Source organism: Erpetoichthys calabaricus, chromosome 4 (assembly GCF_900747795.2).
Source record: "Erpetoichthys calabaricus chromosome 4, fErpCal1.3, whole genome shotgun sequence".
Taxonomy (NCBI): Eukaryota; Metazoa; Chordata; class Cladistia; order Polypteriformes; family Polypteridae; genus Erpetoichthys; species Erpetoichthys calabaricus.
Window position 1 is genome coordinate 322,139,744 of NC_041397.2, and position 18,950 is coordinate 322,158,693.

General features: G+C 42.6%; 2 protein-coding genes across 2 annotated transcripts in view; one reads left to right on the top strand and one right to left on the bottom strand.

Annotated features, from left to right (window-relative positions):
- LOC114643526 (NACHT, LRR and PYD domains-containing protein 3-like) overlaps window positions 1–18,950 on the bottom strand; it is a 2,412,635-nt gene that overhangs the window by 2,019,531 nt on the left and 374,154 nt on the right. Inside the window, exon 12 of the mRNA XM_051925773.1 lies at window positions 642–815. Coding sequence (XP_051781733.1) covers window positions 642–815 — 174 coding nt within the window. The remainder of the gene's footprint in view (window positions 1–641; window positions 816–18,950) is intronic.
- Window positions 1–18,950, top strand: part of LOC114643530 (protein NLRC5-like) — a 1,801,805-nt gene that overhangs the window by 271,168 nt on the left and 1,511,687 nt on the right. The gene's annotated exons all lie outside the window — the stretch shown is intronic.

The following is an 18,950-nucleotide window of genomic DNA, read 5'->3' on the forward strand; positions in this document are numbered from 1 at the left end:
ACAATCTTCCACAGTCTCCTTACTGCAAAGCAGTAGCACTACCACTGCGCCACCTGTGAGGACAGGATATGCTGGTTAAGGCCGATGTCTGCAGAGACTTTGAACATTCAAATGAGGACATGTCCCCTGTTCAAGGTGCCAGCGTCATAATAAAGGGTGACACCATTGTCATCAATCAACTGACGATTTGTCTAAGAAACAGGCGAGACTCGAGCTGTGAGGGTAGAATACACGACAATGGGGTCACGTCACAAGTCTGATGTGCAGGACACCAACAGAGGAGCACGTGGACATCAGGAGCAGAAAAGTGACATCAGAGAGGAGCTGAGCAAATGTCACTTTGTCACTAAGGGTCACAAGGTGGGACAACTGAAATCAGAAACTACTAGAAAGTGCTGGGGAATGTGATGGACACTTGAGGTCACAGGAGGTGAACTGGACTGTCTAGATAGATAGATAGATAGATAGATAGATAGATAGATAGATAGATAGATAGATAGATAGATAGATAGATAGATAGATAGATAGATAGATAGATAGATAGATAGATAGATAGATAGCTGTGAAAGGCACTATATCATGTGATCACCCCGCCCATCAATAACACATTCACACCCCCACCCCTCCCCCTCTTTACTCACACCAGTATCTGTAATTTACAGTTGTCACTCCTGAGCCCCTCACTCAGCTGACGAGCCCCTGAATCTCCCAGGTTCTTGTTGTTCATCACCAGTGCAGTCAGCTGTGAGTTTGGAAATGAGAGGACCGAGGAGAGAGCTGAGCAGCAGGCCGAGGTGAGACGACATGAGGCCATCCTGTGAAGAAGAAGAGAGACGAGTGAGGACAGACAGACAGAAGGACACACCGCACAAGGGCTCAATGACTGCACCGTCTTCACTGAAATGCACTTTGACCCTGAGACCACCGCTGTCCTTATAAGGTAAGGCGCTATATACCTGACAGGGTCTTCTGCCGTCCTGCCACACTGACTGGTGATAAGTCACTCAAAGTGACATGTGGACACTGGACAGGAATGTGAAGGACATGAGGCTGACAGTGTCCTGCACTCGAGGGTCCAGACAGACTTGTCAAAGCCGATGACAGTGGAGGGACCACCTTGGATTTGTGTCTGTAACTGAGGACTCAGCACATGGAGGGGCTTTGACTGATTTGCAGGACCCCATCCACAGATTCCTGTTAGACACGCCGGTCACTGCTGGACATCGAAGAGCGCGACACTCGAGTGTCTGTCATGGTGGGCTCTCCTGATGTCAGACCACTTAAACGATGAGGACCCTCTGTCTGTCTATTGTGACAAAGACTGGGCTGACTGTGTGATCAGTGACATAATGGACAGGGTGGACAGGACTGACATGTGACACTTCTGACTCTCACACGTCACATGCTGACCGGTGCCACTGACCAGCTGACCTCAGTCCACTAAAGGCCTCACTGCTGGTCACCTCAGTTTTCTTTTTTCTCTCCTAATTTGTAATAAAGCCAGTGGACGAGCTCTGAATGGACACTCAGCATCCCAAAGTCCAGTCCCCTGGGCACAGAGGTGGTCTGAGTGGACTGTGAAGTGACCACCATTACTGCTGACCACTGCTGTCCACTCCCAGCTCTCCTCTGACCTGAGCTGCCCATTAAGAGCAAAATGGCAGAGTGACCTGCTAGCATCGCCACCTGCTGGTAGGTGTTAGAAATGACACAATTGACATCTCAGTGACATCAGACAACACAGAGAATTAAAGAATAAAAAGACAAGAAGAACAGCAGCTGGGCCACCGAAAGAGAAAAGAATCAGAAGATCACAAGAAGAACACGTCAGGGGCTCAGAAAAGGACGAGAAGCATCAGGAATTCAGCAGTCCGGACCACCAGGATGAACTCACCTGTGAAGATCAGGAAACAAATCAAAAGAACAACAACACATCCCATAATAAACAGACAGAATATGAGAGAATGTGAAAGAAAACCAAACAATCGTCTCTTCATAGCTCAGTCCTAAATTACAAGGAAATCTTTTTAGTTCTGAAGACACAAGTGAAGCCCCCATGGCAGTCTGTTTGAGGGGTCCTGCTTCTCGAGGTCCGACCACATAAACCTCACAGTCTGAGGGCCAACGCTATTCTCTCAATGACTTCTTCAGGGCAAACAATAAAACATAACACATTACTAAATAAATCCTAAAAATGTCACTCTGTGACAATGACAATGACGTGTGTGACATTAAAGAGTATTGGCGTCCACTGCAGCTGTCCCCGTGTTTAGGACCCCCATCATTTGTGTGTTCTCGATGTTACATTAGGATACGCTGGTTAAGGCCGATGTCTGCAGACACTTTGAACATTCAAATGAGGACATGTCCCCTGTTCAAGGTGCCAGCATCATAATAAAGGGTGACACCATTGTCATCAATCAAGTGACGAATTGTCTACGAAACAGGCGAGACTCGAGCTGTGAGGGTAGAATACACGACAATGGAGTCACGTCACAAGTCTGATGTGCAGGACACCAAAAGAGGAGCACGAGGACATCAGGAGCAGAAAAGTGACGTCAGAGAGGGGCTGAGCAAATGTCACTTTGTCACTAAGGGTCACAAGGGGGACAACTGAAATCAGAAACTACTAGAAAGTGCAGGGGATTGTGATGGACATTTGAGGTCACAGGAGGTGAACTGGACTGTCAAGATAATAATGTGACCTTAAGAAATGCTCTGGACACAGTGGCTCCCCTTAAAACAAAAGTGATCAAAGCACATAGAAACTCTCCCTGGTTTAATGAAAACACTTGAGATCTTAAATTAGAGTGTCAAAAACTGTAGCGCAGATGGAGAACAATAAAGCTACATGTCTTTCAAATTGCATGGACAGAGAGTGTCAATAAATATAAAAAAGCCCTCTTTAAAGCTCGCTCAGAATACTATTCTAGAATAATAGATAACAATAATAAAAATGCTCGGGTACTGTTTAGAACAGTGGCTAAATTAACAAATGGAAATTCAGATCAACAGTGCAAAATACCAACAGATATTAGTAGTACAGACTTCATGAACTTCTTCAATGAGAAAATTAAAAATATAAGATCCCAGATCTCTGCATCACAGTACAAACCAAATACTAGCTTAGCAGACCCTGTCTCACATTGCATTCAGCACTTTAATAATTTTAATCGTGTAACAGAGCAGGAAGTGTTAACTTTAATTTCTAAAATGAAGCCCACTACTTGTTCCCTAGATCCAGTGCCAAAAAAACTAGTAAAAAGTGCAATGGATGTTCTTGCAGCGCCTACTCTAGATAGATAGATAGATAGATAGATAGATAGAAGATAGATAGATAGATAGATAGATAGATAGATAGATAGATAGATAGATAGATAGATAGATAGATAGATAGACATGAACACATCAATCCCAATAACAATGTCATTACTCCTCCACTACTCCCCAGTCCCCACACATTAAGTACACACATCTGTATTTAGTATTCAGTACTCCAGCTAATCCTTCTAACATTTAACATTATAATTTCACACTCGCTTTTCTTCGTTATTCCAAATTGATTTTTCGTTGCCCCCCCCCCCCCCCCCCCTCAGTAGAGCACAGCACCCCCTTCACTCCACACACTTTTTTCAAATTCTTCGATATTACACATTGTTTTATATATGTAAATTCTAGTTTGATTCTCGAAATTAACATAAAATTTGAAAATAAGCAGTACCCTTCATCTGGTAACGTACCACACTGTTTATTATTAACGGCTTTTTTAAAATGGCTAACTTTGCTTGCCCAAGTAAAAATTAATTTAAAAGTTGAAATTTTGATTTTGATGTTTTGTTATATTTCATGCCCCTCCAAATAAATCTCTGAACATCAAAGAAGAAACAGTAAATTTTTCACATATTTTCTTGAAAATACCACCAACAGAGTTTGCAGTCTCGTACAATATAAAAATAAATGATTAAACAGTCTCTTTCTCCCCACAGAAGGCCCATTTATCGCTCACGTCGCTCTGAAGTTTATTTAGAAACACATTTGTTGCGATGACCCCGTGTACGACTCTCCATTGTAAATCACCTGCTCTCTTATTATTAGGGGGGTTTATAAAATTCTCTCCATGCTGGCCTGACCTCTGTTTTTAATTTAATTTTTCAGTCCAGGGTGTCATGATGGTGTTTTTTAAATTTGAAAAATGGAAAACTTTGATGCAGTATACATACACATCTTTTTTTTGGTAAAGATCAAAAAAATATATTTTCCTGTTCGTCAAGCCTTAAAATCGAGTCCTCCCCTCACACCATTCATGTCCAATTTGGGTTCCACCTCCAGATCAGTAAAGCAGCCCTCCTCGTCCTCCCTCCTCCTCCTCCTCATCCCTCCTCCATCTTGTTATGCACTGAGGTCGAGTTCCCCTGACTTTCTCTTAGGCCTGATGAAGTCTTTTGCCATAAATGATAATAAATAATTGACAGTTCTTATTCATCGAATGCCCAGCCCTGAGGCCAACGCAGTGGAATCTTTAAAACTCTTGTTGTCCTCCTCCAATAAGAGGAAAAACCACAATGCCACTTTTGATCAAAGTCTTTACAAACTAATTTTAAAAAGCAGTGGGACATGTGAATAAAGAATTAAAAATGAGGGGTACATTGAAAAGTGAAGGGACTTGAATGGCACTCACTGAAGAAAGGAGCTCCAAGTACGTAAAACTCCCTTGTAAAATTTGGGTAAACGGAGTGAGATTTAAATTGCTCAAATCTATGAGCAATAACTGCACATCAAAACCCAAATTTTCAATCTTATGGGAAAAATGAAAGAGCTATTCTTTTCCAAATTATGGGTTCTAAAGAGAATAAAAGGCGCTGTAAAACTAACAATCTGAAACTAGCGACCCTTACAGCAGACATCAATCAGGCCTTGTCCTCCTTCCTCCACCGGTAAACAGATGAGTCCTTTCTTCAGCCAGTACACTCCATTCCAAAATAGTTAACTAATAATTTCTGTATGGAGTGTAAGAGTCCTGATGGGCGGGTCAACACTCATCAGTCTGTGCCACAGCATGGAGGCAACGAGATTGTTTATAACAAGAACTCTTCCTCTAAAAGAGAGTTTAGGCGCAATCCACTGCCATTTCTTCAATCGTAAGTCAATCTGTTGTAAACAGCCCCTCCCAGTTGTCCTTTTCAATGTCCTCACCACCCAGCACAACCTCGAGGTAATGGAAAGCTTTCTTATTCCAGCCCAGCCCTGATGGTAAGCACTGGCGGAGGACGATGCACCCAGTCCCCTGATAAATATGCATTCCCCTTCTCACAGTTAACTTTAGCAGAGGATGCTCCCTCAAAAAGTGCTAAACATTTACACACAGCAGAGACGTCTTCATCAGAATTCACAAACAACACCACGACGTCATCTGCATAGGCCAGAAATTTAAAAGTAAGATTTTTACACAATGGAATTGTAAATCCTGCAGGTGTTTCTCAAGCTGCCTAAGAAAAGGTTCAATGGAGATGGCGTATAACATCCCAGACAAAGGACACCCCTGGATGAATCCCCCTGGTCACAGCGAATGGCCGGCTGAACACCCCATTGATTTTTAACACTCCAAACACATTGGAATGCAACATTTGATGTACTTTACAAAAGGTAAACCAAAACCAAACGCTCTTAAAGTTGTGAATAAATATTTGTGGTCGACCGATCAAAAGCCTTTTCTTGGTCTAAAGAAAAAACGCCAACATTGAGGTTGAAAGCTTTCGATGCAGATATGATGTCCCTCAGCACAAATATGTTGTCGTGAATTTGTCTGTCCGGTACGCAGTAGGACTGGTAGGGGTTGATGATGCTGCCCATCACTTTTCTCAGCCTCGTCACTTATCCTTTTGAAATGATTTTATAGTCCATGTTGAGTAAGCTCACGGGCCGCCAGTTCTTCAGAAGGCAGAGGTTGCCTTTCTTAGGGAGCAAAGTAATGACAGCTCGGCGACAGCCGACCGGAAGCTCCCCTGCTTGTAAACTGTCCTGTACAACCTCAAAGAAGTCCATGCCCAATAATGGCCAGAACTGTTTATAAAATTCAACCGGTAATCCGTCAATTCCCAGCGTCTTTCCAGTATTTAGACCATTGAGTGCAACTGTGAGTCCTTGAAAAGTGAGGTCGCTGTCCAGAAACTCGGCAGAATTGTCAGAAATGTGAGGCAGTCCTTTGAACAAAGTGGCTGAAGAAGAGAGACTGAGCAGCTCCTCTGAAAACAAAGTCTCGTAAAAAGACACAGCAAAGTCCCGGATGTCCTCAGGCTCTCTCAGCTCTTCTACAGTATCTGTTTGGAGAACATGAATAACTTTACCTTGGGCCTTCTTTTTTTCCCCAAAGCAAAGAAACATTTTGTAGGTGCATCGAGATGGTTAAGTTGTTGAAAACGAGAACGTATTAAAGCTCCTTGAGCTCGAAGCTCCAATAAATCCCATAGTGTTGTTTTCTTTGTGATCAGGTTGTGCAGCAGATCCTCAGAGTAGCCATGTAACAGAGTCTGATGTAACTTGGTGATCTCCTCCTCGAGTGTCTTCATTGTTAAAATGCAGGCCTTGGTGACGTGTTCAGTGTATTGCTGACAAAATTGTCGAATCTGCACCTTGGACACGTCCCACCACTATCTCAGGGATTCAAAACGCAGCTTGGTGGAACTCCACTGCTCCCAAAAGAAATTAAAACATTTCACAAAGTGACTGTCCTGAAGTAGAGTGGTGTTGAAGTGCCAGTATGATTTATATTTTTGTGGAGATGGGAGGAGAAAAGTAACAGAAACCAGAGAGTGATAGGAAAAAGCGACAGGAGTGATAAGAGTGTTAGTTAATAAATTGAGGTGGCATTTTGGTCTGTAAAAGCGATCCAAACGGGCCATCGAGAGGTGCCCTTTGCTCCCTTTGAGCCACGTGAACTGTTTGTCAGCTGGAAAGTGAGAGCGCCACACATCCACCAAGTCGTAGGCCTCGACGATTTCCTTAAGTAAACGAACTGACCCCAAGTGTGGCTCGGCCCCATTTCTATCCATAACACAGTCCTCTGTACAATTAAAATCCCCCCAGCACGACGATTATTATTAGTAAATTCATCCAAAATCCCCCGTAATAATTAAAAAAAAATCCACCCTGGCAGTGCCGTTATTGGGGGCATAAACATTAATAAAAACCAACGAGTGGGGGCCATCCTCTGCCTGCACAACTAACAGTCTGCCAGCCATAACCTCAGTCACCTTTGTGATTTTTAACAAGGAGGTTTTACTAATCAGCACTGCCACCCCCGCGCTCACACTGGTGCCATGACTGAAAAAGCCCGTCCCTCCCCAGTCCTGCACCCAGGCGGCCTGACTCTCCAGATCTGAGTGGGTCTCTTGTAGGAACCCCACATCTAAGTGCTTTTGTCTTAAAAAATCACAGACCAAGTTCCTTTCAAATTGCCTCAACAGCCATTCACATTTAGGGTCCCCACATGTAACTCAGCCATATTTACACCACAAAACACACCAGAAAACCAAGAGATTCACTTTCTTGACTTGACCATCCATCAGGACTTATTTTGAAGAATCCTGCGCACTCTGCTCATTACGTTTTTCAACCTGGTGGTCTCCTTTTGGTCCAACCCTAAGTTAGCTGCATTGCGCTTTATGTTTTTTTCTGAGCTCAAAAAGAGATCGAGGTCCAGAAAATAGTCCTGTACTTGAACACCCCCTTTACCTCTAAATATTCCAAGAACTTCCTGATGCTCTTCGTACTGTATCCCCCTTTAGGCTCCAAACCAAACACTGAGAAGGTGTTACCAGAAATGTCAGAGTCATTCTCGCCTTCACCCTCCACACCTTCACCACTATCTGCAATATCCTTCTTGTTAACTGACACAATTTGTTTTTTGGATGGATTGTCAGACATTAAAATCTTCTTAGCGCCCGTGGTGGACTCCACTGCTTCTTTTCTTTTCCTAGTGGTTATTTGTGATGTCTCCTTACACCCACTCGACTCCACACTCACATCCATATTATCTGCCTCACTCACTCCTGCTCTCTTTGTAACTTTTATTTCCTTGCTGCTGCTTGCTATTTGTTTAGTGCCCAGGTCCAACTCAAGATTGCCCCCAATTAATATCAACAATGGGCATGTCTGAGTTTGTCTCATTATTGGTGGGCAGAGCTGCACCACTTGGAGACGATCATCTCCTGATGTATCATTACAGCTCCCTTCATCCTAGAACAGGGGGACATTCTTATCACTGCAGACCTCTGCAGCCTGACCAGTGGAGGCCTCCTCAGTCTCAGCCGTGTGCCCTTCTTTAAGGACGGAGGCTCCTTCACCTGGGACACTGGGCTCATCTACAGGTGTATCACCAGCCTCAGCCAGCACACCTTCATTATTATTGTCATGCTCTTGTTTAGAGTCTAGTGCAGCATTATCTTTGTCAGCAGACTCAATTTGCTCCTCAGTTTCCTTCTCGTCTAATTCACTCTCACTATCAGTCAGCTCATCTTCTTCAAACTCCTCCTCCTCTTCAGTCTCTAGCTCACTCTCTCTACTTTCTTCATCACTTAAATAAACATTCTCTCTTTTCCAGTCAATCGCTTTATGGCCTGCTCTACCACAATTGAAACATTTCATCGATTCTGAACTCACAAACACCACATAATCCACACCCTCCACTCGGAACTTTAAGGCCACGTTAAGTTCATCATTCTCGTTATTTAAAATCATATAAAGCTGTCGCCTGAAAGACACGACATGCTTCAAATCAGGGGATCTGCAGCCCAGTGTGGAATCATGCTAACTGGAGACATCGCTTCACCATACCTGCGCAGTTCACGCTGCAAGATTTCATTACTCAAGAATGGAGGCACATTAGAAATAATAACCTTACGAGCAGGAGTCGACAGCGGCAACACCGAGATCAGCGCGCCATTAAGTACAACACCCTACTCGACCAGTCGGGGCACCAGCGCTTCATCGTCCAGGAAAATCATCACCGCTTTATTCATACGTGAGGCCAACCAGACATTCTTACACCCCACCACCTACCGACCTCCATAACGCAGGCCTCCACCGAGACCGCCGGATCAACAAGCAACCTTACAGCGTGCCTTCTGGAAAGGTTAGAAAAACTGTGTGGAGATAAGCCATCTCGTATAACTTTAGACGCCGCCATAGCGGCAAAGCAGAAACAGAGTCCTCTTTAAAAACAGAAAAAGTATTCATAAAACTAAAAACAAACAAACAAAAAAAGGAAAAGAGAAAGAGAGAGATACTCACAACACGCACCAGCTGTTGACGGCCGAAACCACAGACACGCCCACCACAGACCACACCAATCGAGAGCCAAACGGACAGAGAGAGAGAGAGAATAGATAGATAGATAGATAGATAGATAGATAGATAGATAGATAGATAGATAGATAGATAGATAGATAGATTTTTTTTTATTTTTAAAATGACCTTTATTGATCAATAACAATAAATCAAATTAATATATAACAGGTAACATATAAACTAATATTTTACAGGCTGCTGCATCAAATGATTATCAATTCCCTTGCAGTCCGTATTTGATATATTATTTCTTATATTATTTGAAATGACCCTAAAAACTTTTCCATTCTTCTAATTCACAATTCAAACCCCCTGAGCTCGTATCAAACAAGGATTAAATGTCCCAAATCATAACTTCAACATAACTATTATGATGTTACACCATTCGATTATTTCAACTATTTTACATCATTCTAAGACATAAAACCAAAAAAAAAAAGAGAGAACTTTAACAATGTCTCATACATTCATTTTTAGTTTTCCATCATCAATTGAGCTGAGCACCCCTTTAATCCCCTACACATTATTAAATAACTAATGTATCATCATTTTTTAATACGTATATTCCATTATTATTCTGGAGCGTACATTTACCTTGAACATCAACACAGCATCAGTAGCCCCTGTCCCACATTGTTTATTATTTCAACTCTTTAAAATTGCTAATTTTGCTTCACCCAATAAATTATTTAATAGCTGCACTTTTTGCCGATTTTCCTTGTTATATTTTGTTCCATAAATGAACATGATATTGTTAAATTTCCCCATTAACCTACTACATATTTCACTAAAAAAAATGAAAAAAAAAATTAAGTCTTACATTTCAAGTAGTGCTGGGCGGGTATACCGGTTCATACCTAAAACCGTTTTTTAATTTTTTTATGATATGGATTTTTCTTATATACTGCAACACCGGTTTAAATTACCTAAATGACGTTCGGAACGTGGCGCAGTGGGAAACTGTTCAAGTGGGGACCTTTTTCACTGCTAAACCTCTAAACACAGAGGTGTTGCACGGGGCTCTTTTTCACTGCTACACCGCTAAATAGGTGTGGTAGTGTAGGTATTGCGCGGTGAAACTGGACAGAGAACATTCTGAAACTGAAGCTGTAGCTGACGATAAAGTTGAACATGATGGCACTGAAGAACTTCTGCCGAAAAAAAGGAGTCATGTCTGTTGCCTGGAGATACTTTGGTTTTAAAAGGTCAGATGTGGACCATTATGTTCAAATGTGTGAATACTGTTTCTATACTACTGGATAATACTGCAAGCCAAGTTGTACTTGTTTTATTTGTTTTCAATAGCCTACAGTGTAATGTACCTGGGTACTGTGTAATAGTGTGACGACATGTTGACTTTATTCTCGACATTTCCACTTTAATGTCGACGCTTATGACGAGAATAAAGTCGACATGTTGACTTTATTCTCGTACTTTGTCATTAAAGTTCATCGTAAAATGAATATTTAATTTACTAGATTTTCTCAAACCCCGTCATAAGTTATATAGCACATTAAATGCTTTGTGTTAAGTGTTCCCCGAGCTTCTTAAACTGACTTCCTCTGCACTAGGAGGAGGCGCCGGCAGCGATCGCCGCACAGAATCCATTCACATGATATTCATGCTCTCTGAACATTTAGAATGCCAAGATAAATACTTGATATAATTTTCATGGTGAAATGCATTAAAGCAGGTATTAATCATGTGGGGGCACGGTGGCGTGGAGGTTGCACTGCTGCCTCGCAGCAAGGGTGTCTCGGTGTACCCTGCCGTGTATTTGCATGTTTTTCTGGTGGGTTTACTCGGTGCTTCAGTTTCCTTTCAGAGTCATGTAGGATGTGGGGTTTTGTTATGCTATATTGACCCTGCTAGTGTATGTTTTGCTCGTATTAATCCTTCGATGTGCTGGCAACTCTTCAGGGATGGACACAACCCTGAATGGATGGCATAATTAAACATGTATAACGAAGATATTTTTAAAGTTCTGAACACTCCGTGGGCTAAGTTTATAGCTAGTTTTAATTCACAAAGACATTTATCGTGTGGTGATTGGTTATGTGGAGAAAGAAAAAGGAAGGATAGGAACTGGGGTTTTGGTACGTCAGATAGAGACAGCAAGCGTGCAATAAAGAAAGCCTGCTCAGAATAACATCCATTGAATTCTGTGTTCGTCTCTCCGACCACCAGATCACAAACCCAACATTTAAACAATATTTAAGTTAAATCTGTGCGATACCCATTCATACATCCAGTTTTTCAGAGCCTCGACACACCTGCCATAAAGTTCTCTACACTGAACATACACCTGGGGACCCCTTACTGCGAGGGAGCAGCACTACCGCCTCACTACCGTGCATGTGTAATACCTGCTTTAATGCATTTCATCAGGAAAATGATATCAAGTATTTATCTTAGCATTCTAAATTTTCAGAGAGCAGGAATATCATGAAGTGAATGGATTTTGTGCGGTGATCGCTGTCTCCTCTTAGTGCGGAGGAAGTCAGTTTAAGAAGCGTAGTGATTAACAACTGGGTCGGGGAACACTTAACACAAAGCATTTAATGTGCTACATTAACTTATGACGGGGTTTGAGAAAATCTAGTAAATTAAACAATGATTTTCGGATGAAGTTTAGTTTACGACATTCAACTCTAATTATAAAGTAAACTATGGGAATAAAGTGGAAATGTCGACTTTATTCTCAACGTATAGTTTGTTTTTTTTTCTTCCCTGTGTCCGTATATTTTTTTCTTCACCGTGGCCCTAATACGATTCCGTAGGGCTATACCACAAATACAATTATAAATGCAAGTTGCAGTTTTGTTATTTATGTATATAGCTTAGCTTAAAGCAAGGTCCATATTAATGCAGTTTGCCTAAACGATGGTTCAGCTGGTAAAGATGTCATCACCAAGATTGCACTTGTTTTATTTTATTTTAATTTGGTGAATACTCTGTAATGCACCTGGGCTTGAAGCCTTGAAGTAATAGTGCAACTATCAGTAATAATACAATTATTTATTTTATTGTTATTATTTATTAGTTTAAATATTATGCAGTTTAGTGATGGTAAAGTTGTTTAAAAAGTCACTTTAACGTGTCAGTGGACAGAGATTGTTAATATTAACAGAAAGTGTAGATGTTTTACAAAGAATATTTATTTATTCCTTTTCTAAGACATGTTCAGTGCAATACAAGTTTTGACAAGCACCCCTGGATATTTTACTAAGTCTAAATACCTCTTTGGATGGTTGAAAATATGTTGTCAAAATTATAATTTAAGTTTTTGCAAAATTTGTTAAATAAAAAGGGTTCTATATTTTGACTGCATCTGTCATGCAGTGTGATTTCCTTCTCTTCATTAGTGCCACCCCCTTGAAAAGTATCACTTTATGGGGCCATGCAAACCTGCATTAATACTTGTGTGCACATTAAAATGTTTTTTTTGTACAATGTACAATGCTCTTGACAGTGGAATAGGTTATTCTTAGCCAGTAGTTGCAGTGGAAAATGTGTTTAACATCCACTCATGCATGGGAAAAAAATACCGTCAAATACCGTGAAACCGGGATAATTTAGAAAAATACCGTGATATAGAATTTTGGTCATACCGCCCACCCCTAATTGCAAGAATAAATGGTATAGTGTTACTTTTTGTCCACAAAATATACAAGTATCATCCTCTTTCTGCTCAATTATTTTTAAAAAGGAATTGGTAGCAACAATCCCATGCAAATTCTCCATTGCACGTCGCTCTTCTTTTTTATATAGCTTCCTCCAAGCAGCTGCACTCCCTCCTTCCACCCCCAGATTTTCTCTCCATGGTGTGTCACATGCTGTTTTTAGTGTCACCAAGTGTTTAGTTTTAACACAATATTTATAAAGGTCCCCCTTTGACAGAGACTTAAAGCTCACGACTTCCTCTTTATGGAATGTCAATCGTATTGTCGGTGAGTGAGGACAGATCAACAGCAGGGCAGACCTCCATCTCTGAGTTTACTGCTCTGATCGAGTTGTTCAGCCGATGATAATCTTTGGCCATGAATGATAAAAAACTCTGAAGCACTCTGACGACTTGACCCCCAGTATTGAAGATATCACTGCTGGGTCAATAAAGGACTTCTTGCTGTCATCATGAATTTGGGACAGTGTAAGTATTTGATGTGTGATGAGTGTTTTAACAAAACTATCGCTGAACAACAGAGGACATGAAAAACTAGAGTTAAAAACTAAAGGCCACCAACCAGATGTAGCAAAGTTTCTTTAAAGACAAAGTGCCACGTTAATAAGACTCCCTTGTAAAAATGGGGTAGGCTGGACAGGTCCATTTTGTGAATGTTCATCACCAGAAGTTGTCTATCAAAACCTAAGCCTCCCACTCAGCGGAAGAAACCCAACACCATCTCTCTCCAACTTTTTGATTGGCTCTGCCAATTTTTCCGAAATTGTTGGCATACCTTCCAAAAACTCAGACATTGCAGCCTCATCAATGCTTTCCTCCTTGAATAATTTTGTAAAATGATACAGCAAAGTCTCTTATCTCCCCTGTAGTACACAGTTCTTGACCGTCGGTGTCACGGAGCATATGGATTGTCTTGCTCTGTGCCTCTTCTTTTCAAGACTAAAAAAACCTGTGGGTGCGTCCAGGTGATTCAGATTCTGGAAGCGAGACCTCACTAAAGCCCCCTGAGCCTGCAACTCCAGAAGCTGAGACAGTGAATGTTTTTTAGTTGTTAAAATCTCAAAGGTATCCTTATCAAAATTGTTATGAAGAGTAGCATGTAGTTCAGTGATGTCCTCCTCCAGGCTTTTCATATGATCCACACTCCTCTTCGTCACTTGCTTGGTGTATTGTTGGCAGAAAGCTTTAATCTGTACTTTCGAGACATCCCACCATTGTTTGAGGGAAGTGAATTTAGATTTAGTGAGGGTCCATTGCTGCCAGAAAAATTCAAAGCACTGAAGGAAGTTTGAATCATCCAACAGGGAAACATTGAATTGCCAGAAAGACTTAAAGAAAAGTTTTTTGAAAAGGTGAGCTTTAATGCTACTAGCGAGTGATCAGAAAAACTGAAAGACAGATATAAGTAGAGGTGATTGTATTAAAAGATGCCTTGAACAGTAAAACCTGTCTAACGTGCCATTGAAATGCGGCCCCCCCCCTTTTACCCAGGTGTATTGTCTATCTATAGGAAGTTTATTCCGCCATACATCCACCAGATCTGACTGCTGTAATAAAGTATGTAATACTCTGACAGAAGCTGGATGAGGCTCAGCACCATTTCGATCCAGTTGAGCATTTTCTGTACAATTAAAATCCCCTCCTAGTAGAAGATTTCCCCATTAATAAACGATTCCACCACCTTTCTCAATGAATCAAAGAAACAGATCCTCTCTCGACCATTTGTTGGTGCATAGGAATTAATGAACACGAGGTCCTGATCGCCATCTTTAATCTGCACCACCAGCAGGCGCCCAGCCACCACCTCACTAATATTAGTGATCTGTAAATTTACAGTTTTGGAAATCAGCACAGCTACCCCAGCACTGACATGGGATCCGTGACTAAGCACAGCCTGACCCCCCCATTCACGTAGCCAGTCCGACTGATTCCTAATATCGGTGTGCGTTTCCTGAAGTAGTGCTATGTGAAGGCCTTTTGCCCTAAATAATCAAAAACAGCAGCCCTTTTTGCGTCTCCCCTACATCCATTCACATTTAGACTCCCAATATGTGAAGAGTCCATTAATACAAAACACAAGGGAGTGACCAATAAATTACACAACACAAACGAATAAAAGAAACGTAGAACTACCTCCATCATGATTAAAGCAGTGATTTCCTAACCCTACTGATCAGATTCTTTAATCTCACGACTCTTTCTGGTCCATGCCAAGCTGTGCATTGCGCACCCTCTGTGCTGACACCAGGAAGAGCTGAACGTCTGGGAAGTGCTCCTCTACTTTAACTCCTCTCTTGCCCTCAATAAATTCCAAGAAATACCGAATACTTGCGGTGCTGTATCCGCCTCCGAGTGTATACCTTGATGAGGACTCGCTTCTCACGGAGGCGTCAGTGTCACTGCCCTCATCCTCCCTGTCGCCCACATCACAGTCACTGTAACTTTTAAACAAGTTGCTGCGTTCACTGGATGGCTCACTGGACACAAGGCTTTTCTTTGCAGACTTCGTATTCTCCGATTTATTCTTTCGCTTATGACGGGGCACTTTGAAACTCTCATCCCTCTCACTCACACTTGCACTCCCACTCTCCATGGCACACACCTCGTCCATCGGCCTCTCACTCATCTGCCTTTCCACGACTTGCGCCGAGCTCTGCTTCGTCAGCAGTGCGTCCTCAGCGGCCTGAACTTGTGCAGTTTCATCGGTTACCTGAGACTCGTTCACAGCAGAGGCGACTGGCGCAGCTTCCTCGAAAATTGCATTCAATGTCGTCCCCTCACTGCTACTGGTCTCAGGCTCTGTGCTTACTGTACACACTGCACTGTCGGCTTCAGCCGGCCTGTCCTCGGCAACAAGAAGCGCGCTCTTCTCTGGAGCGTCTTTAGACAGAATACTTGCAGGCCGATCACACACAACACCCGCACCCTCCAACCGCTCATTACACTCAGACCCATCATCCTCCATATTCTCCACCTCACTTTCATACTCAGACTCGTAGTTTTCATCGTTAACCCCGTCAGTGTTCTCCTTAATCGGAGCGGAGCCGCCCGGCAGCACCACAGGCTCATGTTTGCACTGTGCCGCCTTGTGTCCAGCTCTGCCACAGTTAAGCATTTCATTGAATCTGAAGTGACAAACACTACATAATCATCGCCCTCCACCTTAAACCTGAGGGCCACCTCTACATCCTCATTCATGTTATTTAAAATCATATAAACTTGTCTCCGAAAGGAGACCACATGTTTTAATTCCTGCATCTTGCAGCCAAGTGGGATCAATACTATATCAGACATAATCTGCCCATAACGGTTCAATTCCCTTAGTAAAATATCATTTTTTAAGAAAGGTGGAACATTAGAAACAATAACTTTCTTCGCAGGCGCTGATAACAGCAGGACAGGAACTAATGCACCATTGATAACAACCCCTTCTTCAACGAGTGTATTCACGAGAGACTCATCGTTTAAAAAAACAACCACAGCCTTGTTCATTCCGGAGGCGGATAGGACATTTTTATAACCAACTTTTCCAACTCCACCACACATGCTTCAGCAGAAACCTGAGGGTCCACCAGGACCTTTGCGCCATGACGGCGTGAGAGATTTTCAAACGCCTTTGGTAACAAATCAGGAGCCCTGCCTTTGGACACGGCCATGGCGATAACCGCCAAAGCCGCGTCTTAACAGTAAAAACTATCAAAAAAAAACAATTCTAAAACAAAACTCTAATAAAAAAAATAACTAAGAGAAAAAAAAAAAGAAAAAATAAGAGACTTACTCAGAGACCTCGACGCTCGTCGGCTTCCCACGACTTGAACACATCCACCCCAGGCAGCACTAATCAAGCAACACACAGACAGCAAGAGAGAGAGATAGATAGATAGATAGATAGATAGATAGATAGATAGATAGATAGATAGATAGATAGATAGAAGATAGATAGATAGATAGATAGATAGATAGATAGATAGATAGATAGATAGATAGATAGATAGATAGATAGATAGATGTGAAAGGCACTATATCATGTGATCAGCCCGCCCATCAATAACACATTCACACCCCCCACCCCCCCCCCCCAACACCCCCCCCAGTGTCTCTAATTTACAGTTGTCACTCCTGAGCCCCTCACTCAGCTGACGAGCCCCTGAATCTCTCAGCTTGTTGTCGTTCAGCACCAGTACAGTCAGCCGTGAATTTGGAGACGAGAGGACCGAGGAGAGAGCTGAGCAGCAGGCCGAGGTGAGACCACAAGACCTCAACCTGTGGAGAAGAAGAGAGACGAGTGAGGACAGACAGACAGACACAAGGACACACAGCACAAGGGCTCAATGACTGTGCCGTCTTCACTGTAATGCACTTTGACCCTGAGACCACTGTTGTTCTTATAAGGTAAGGCGCTATATACCTGACAGTGTCTTCTGCATTCCTGCCACACTGACTGGTGACAAGTTGCTCAAAGTGACATGTGGACACTGGACAGGAATGTGAAGGACATGAGGCTGACAGTGTCCTGCACTCGATGGTCCAGACAGACTTGTCAAAGCCGATGACAGCGGAGGGACCACCTTGGATTTGTGTCTCTAACTGAGGACTCAGCACATGGAGGGGCTTTGACTGATTTGCAGGACCCCATCCACAGATTCCCATCAGACACGCCGGTCACTGCTGGACATCGGAGAGCGCGACACTCGAGTGTCTGTCATGGTGGGCTCTCCTGATGTCAGACCACTTAGACGATGAGGACCCACTGTCTATCTATTGTGACAAAGACTGGGCTGACTGTGTGATCAGTGACATAATGGACAGGGTGGACAGGACTGACATGTGACACTTCTGACACTCACACGTCACATACTGACCGGTGCCAATGACCAGCTGACCTCATTCCACTAAAGACCTCACTGCTGGTGACCTCAGTTTTCTTATTTCTCTCCTAATTTGTAATAAAGCCAGTGGACGAGCTCTGAATGGACACTCAGCATCTCAAAGTCCAGTGCCCTGGGCACAGAGGTGGTCTGAGTGGACTGTGAAATGACCTCCATTACTGCTGACCACTGCTGTCCACTCCCAGCTCTCCTCTGACCTGAGCTCTCCATTCAGAGCAAAATGACAGAATGACCTGCTAGCATCGCCACCTGCTGGTAGGTGTTACAAATGACGCAATTGACATCTCAGTGACATCAAACCACACGGAGAATTAAAGAAGAAAAAGACAAGAAGAACAGCAGCTGGGCCACCGAAAGAGAAAAGAATCAGAAGATCACAAGAAGAACACGTCAGGGGCTCAGAAAAGGACGAGAATCATCAGGAATTCAGCAGTCCGGACCACCAGGATTAACTCACCTGTGAAGATCAGGAAACAAATCAAAAGAACAACAACACATCCCATAATAAACAGACAGAATATGAGAGAAGGTGAAAGAAAACCAAACAATCGTCTCTTCATAGCTCAGTCCTAAATCACAAGCAAATCCTTTTAGTTCTGAAGACACAAGTGAAGCCCCCCATGGCAGTCTGTTTGAGGGGTCCTGCTTCTCGAGGTCCAACCACATAAACCTCACAGTCTGAGGGCCAACGCGATTCTCTCAATGACTTCTTCAGGGCAACAATAAAACATAACACATTACTAAATAAATCCTAAAAATGTCACTCTGTGACAATGACAATGACGTGTGTGACATTTAAGAGTATTGGTATCCACTGCAGCTGTCCCCGTGTTTAGGACCCTCAGTCATTTTTGTGTTCTAGATGTCACATTAGAATACGCTGGCTAAGGCCGATGTCTGCAGACACTTTGAACATTCAAATGAGGACATGTCACCTGGTCAAGGTGCCAGCATCATAATAAATGGTAACATCATTGTCATCAATCAAGTGATGATTTGTCTAAGAAACAGGCGAGACTTGAGCTGTGAGGGTA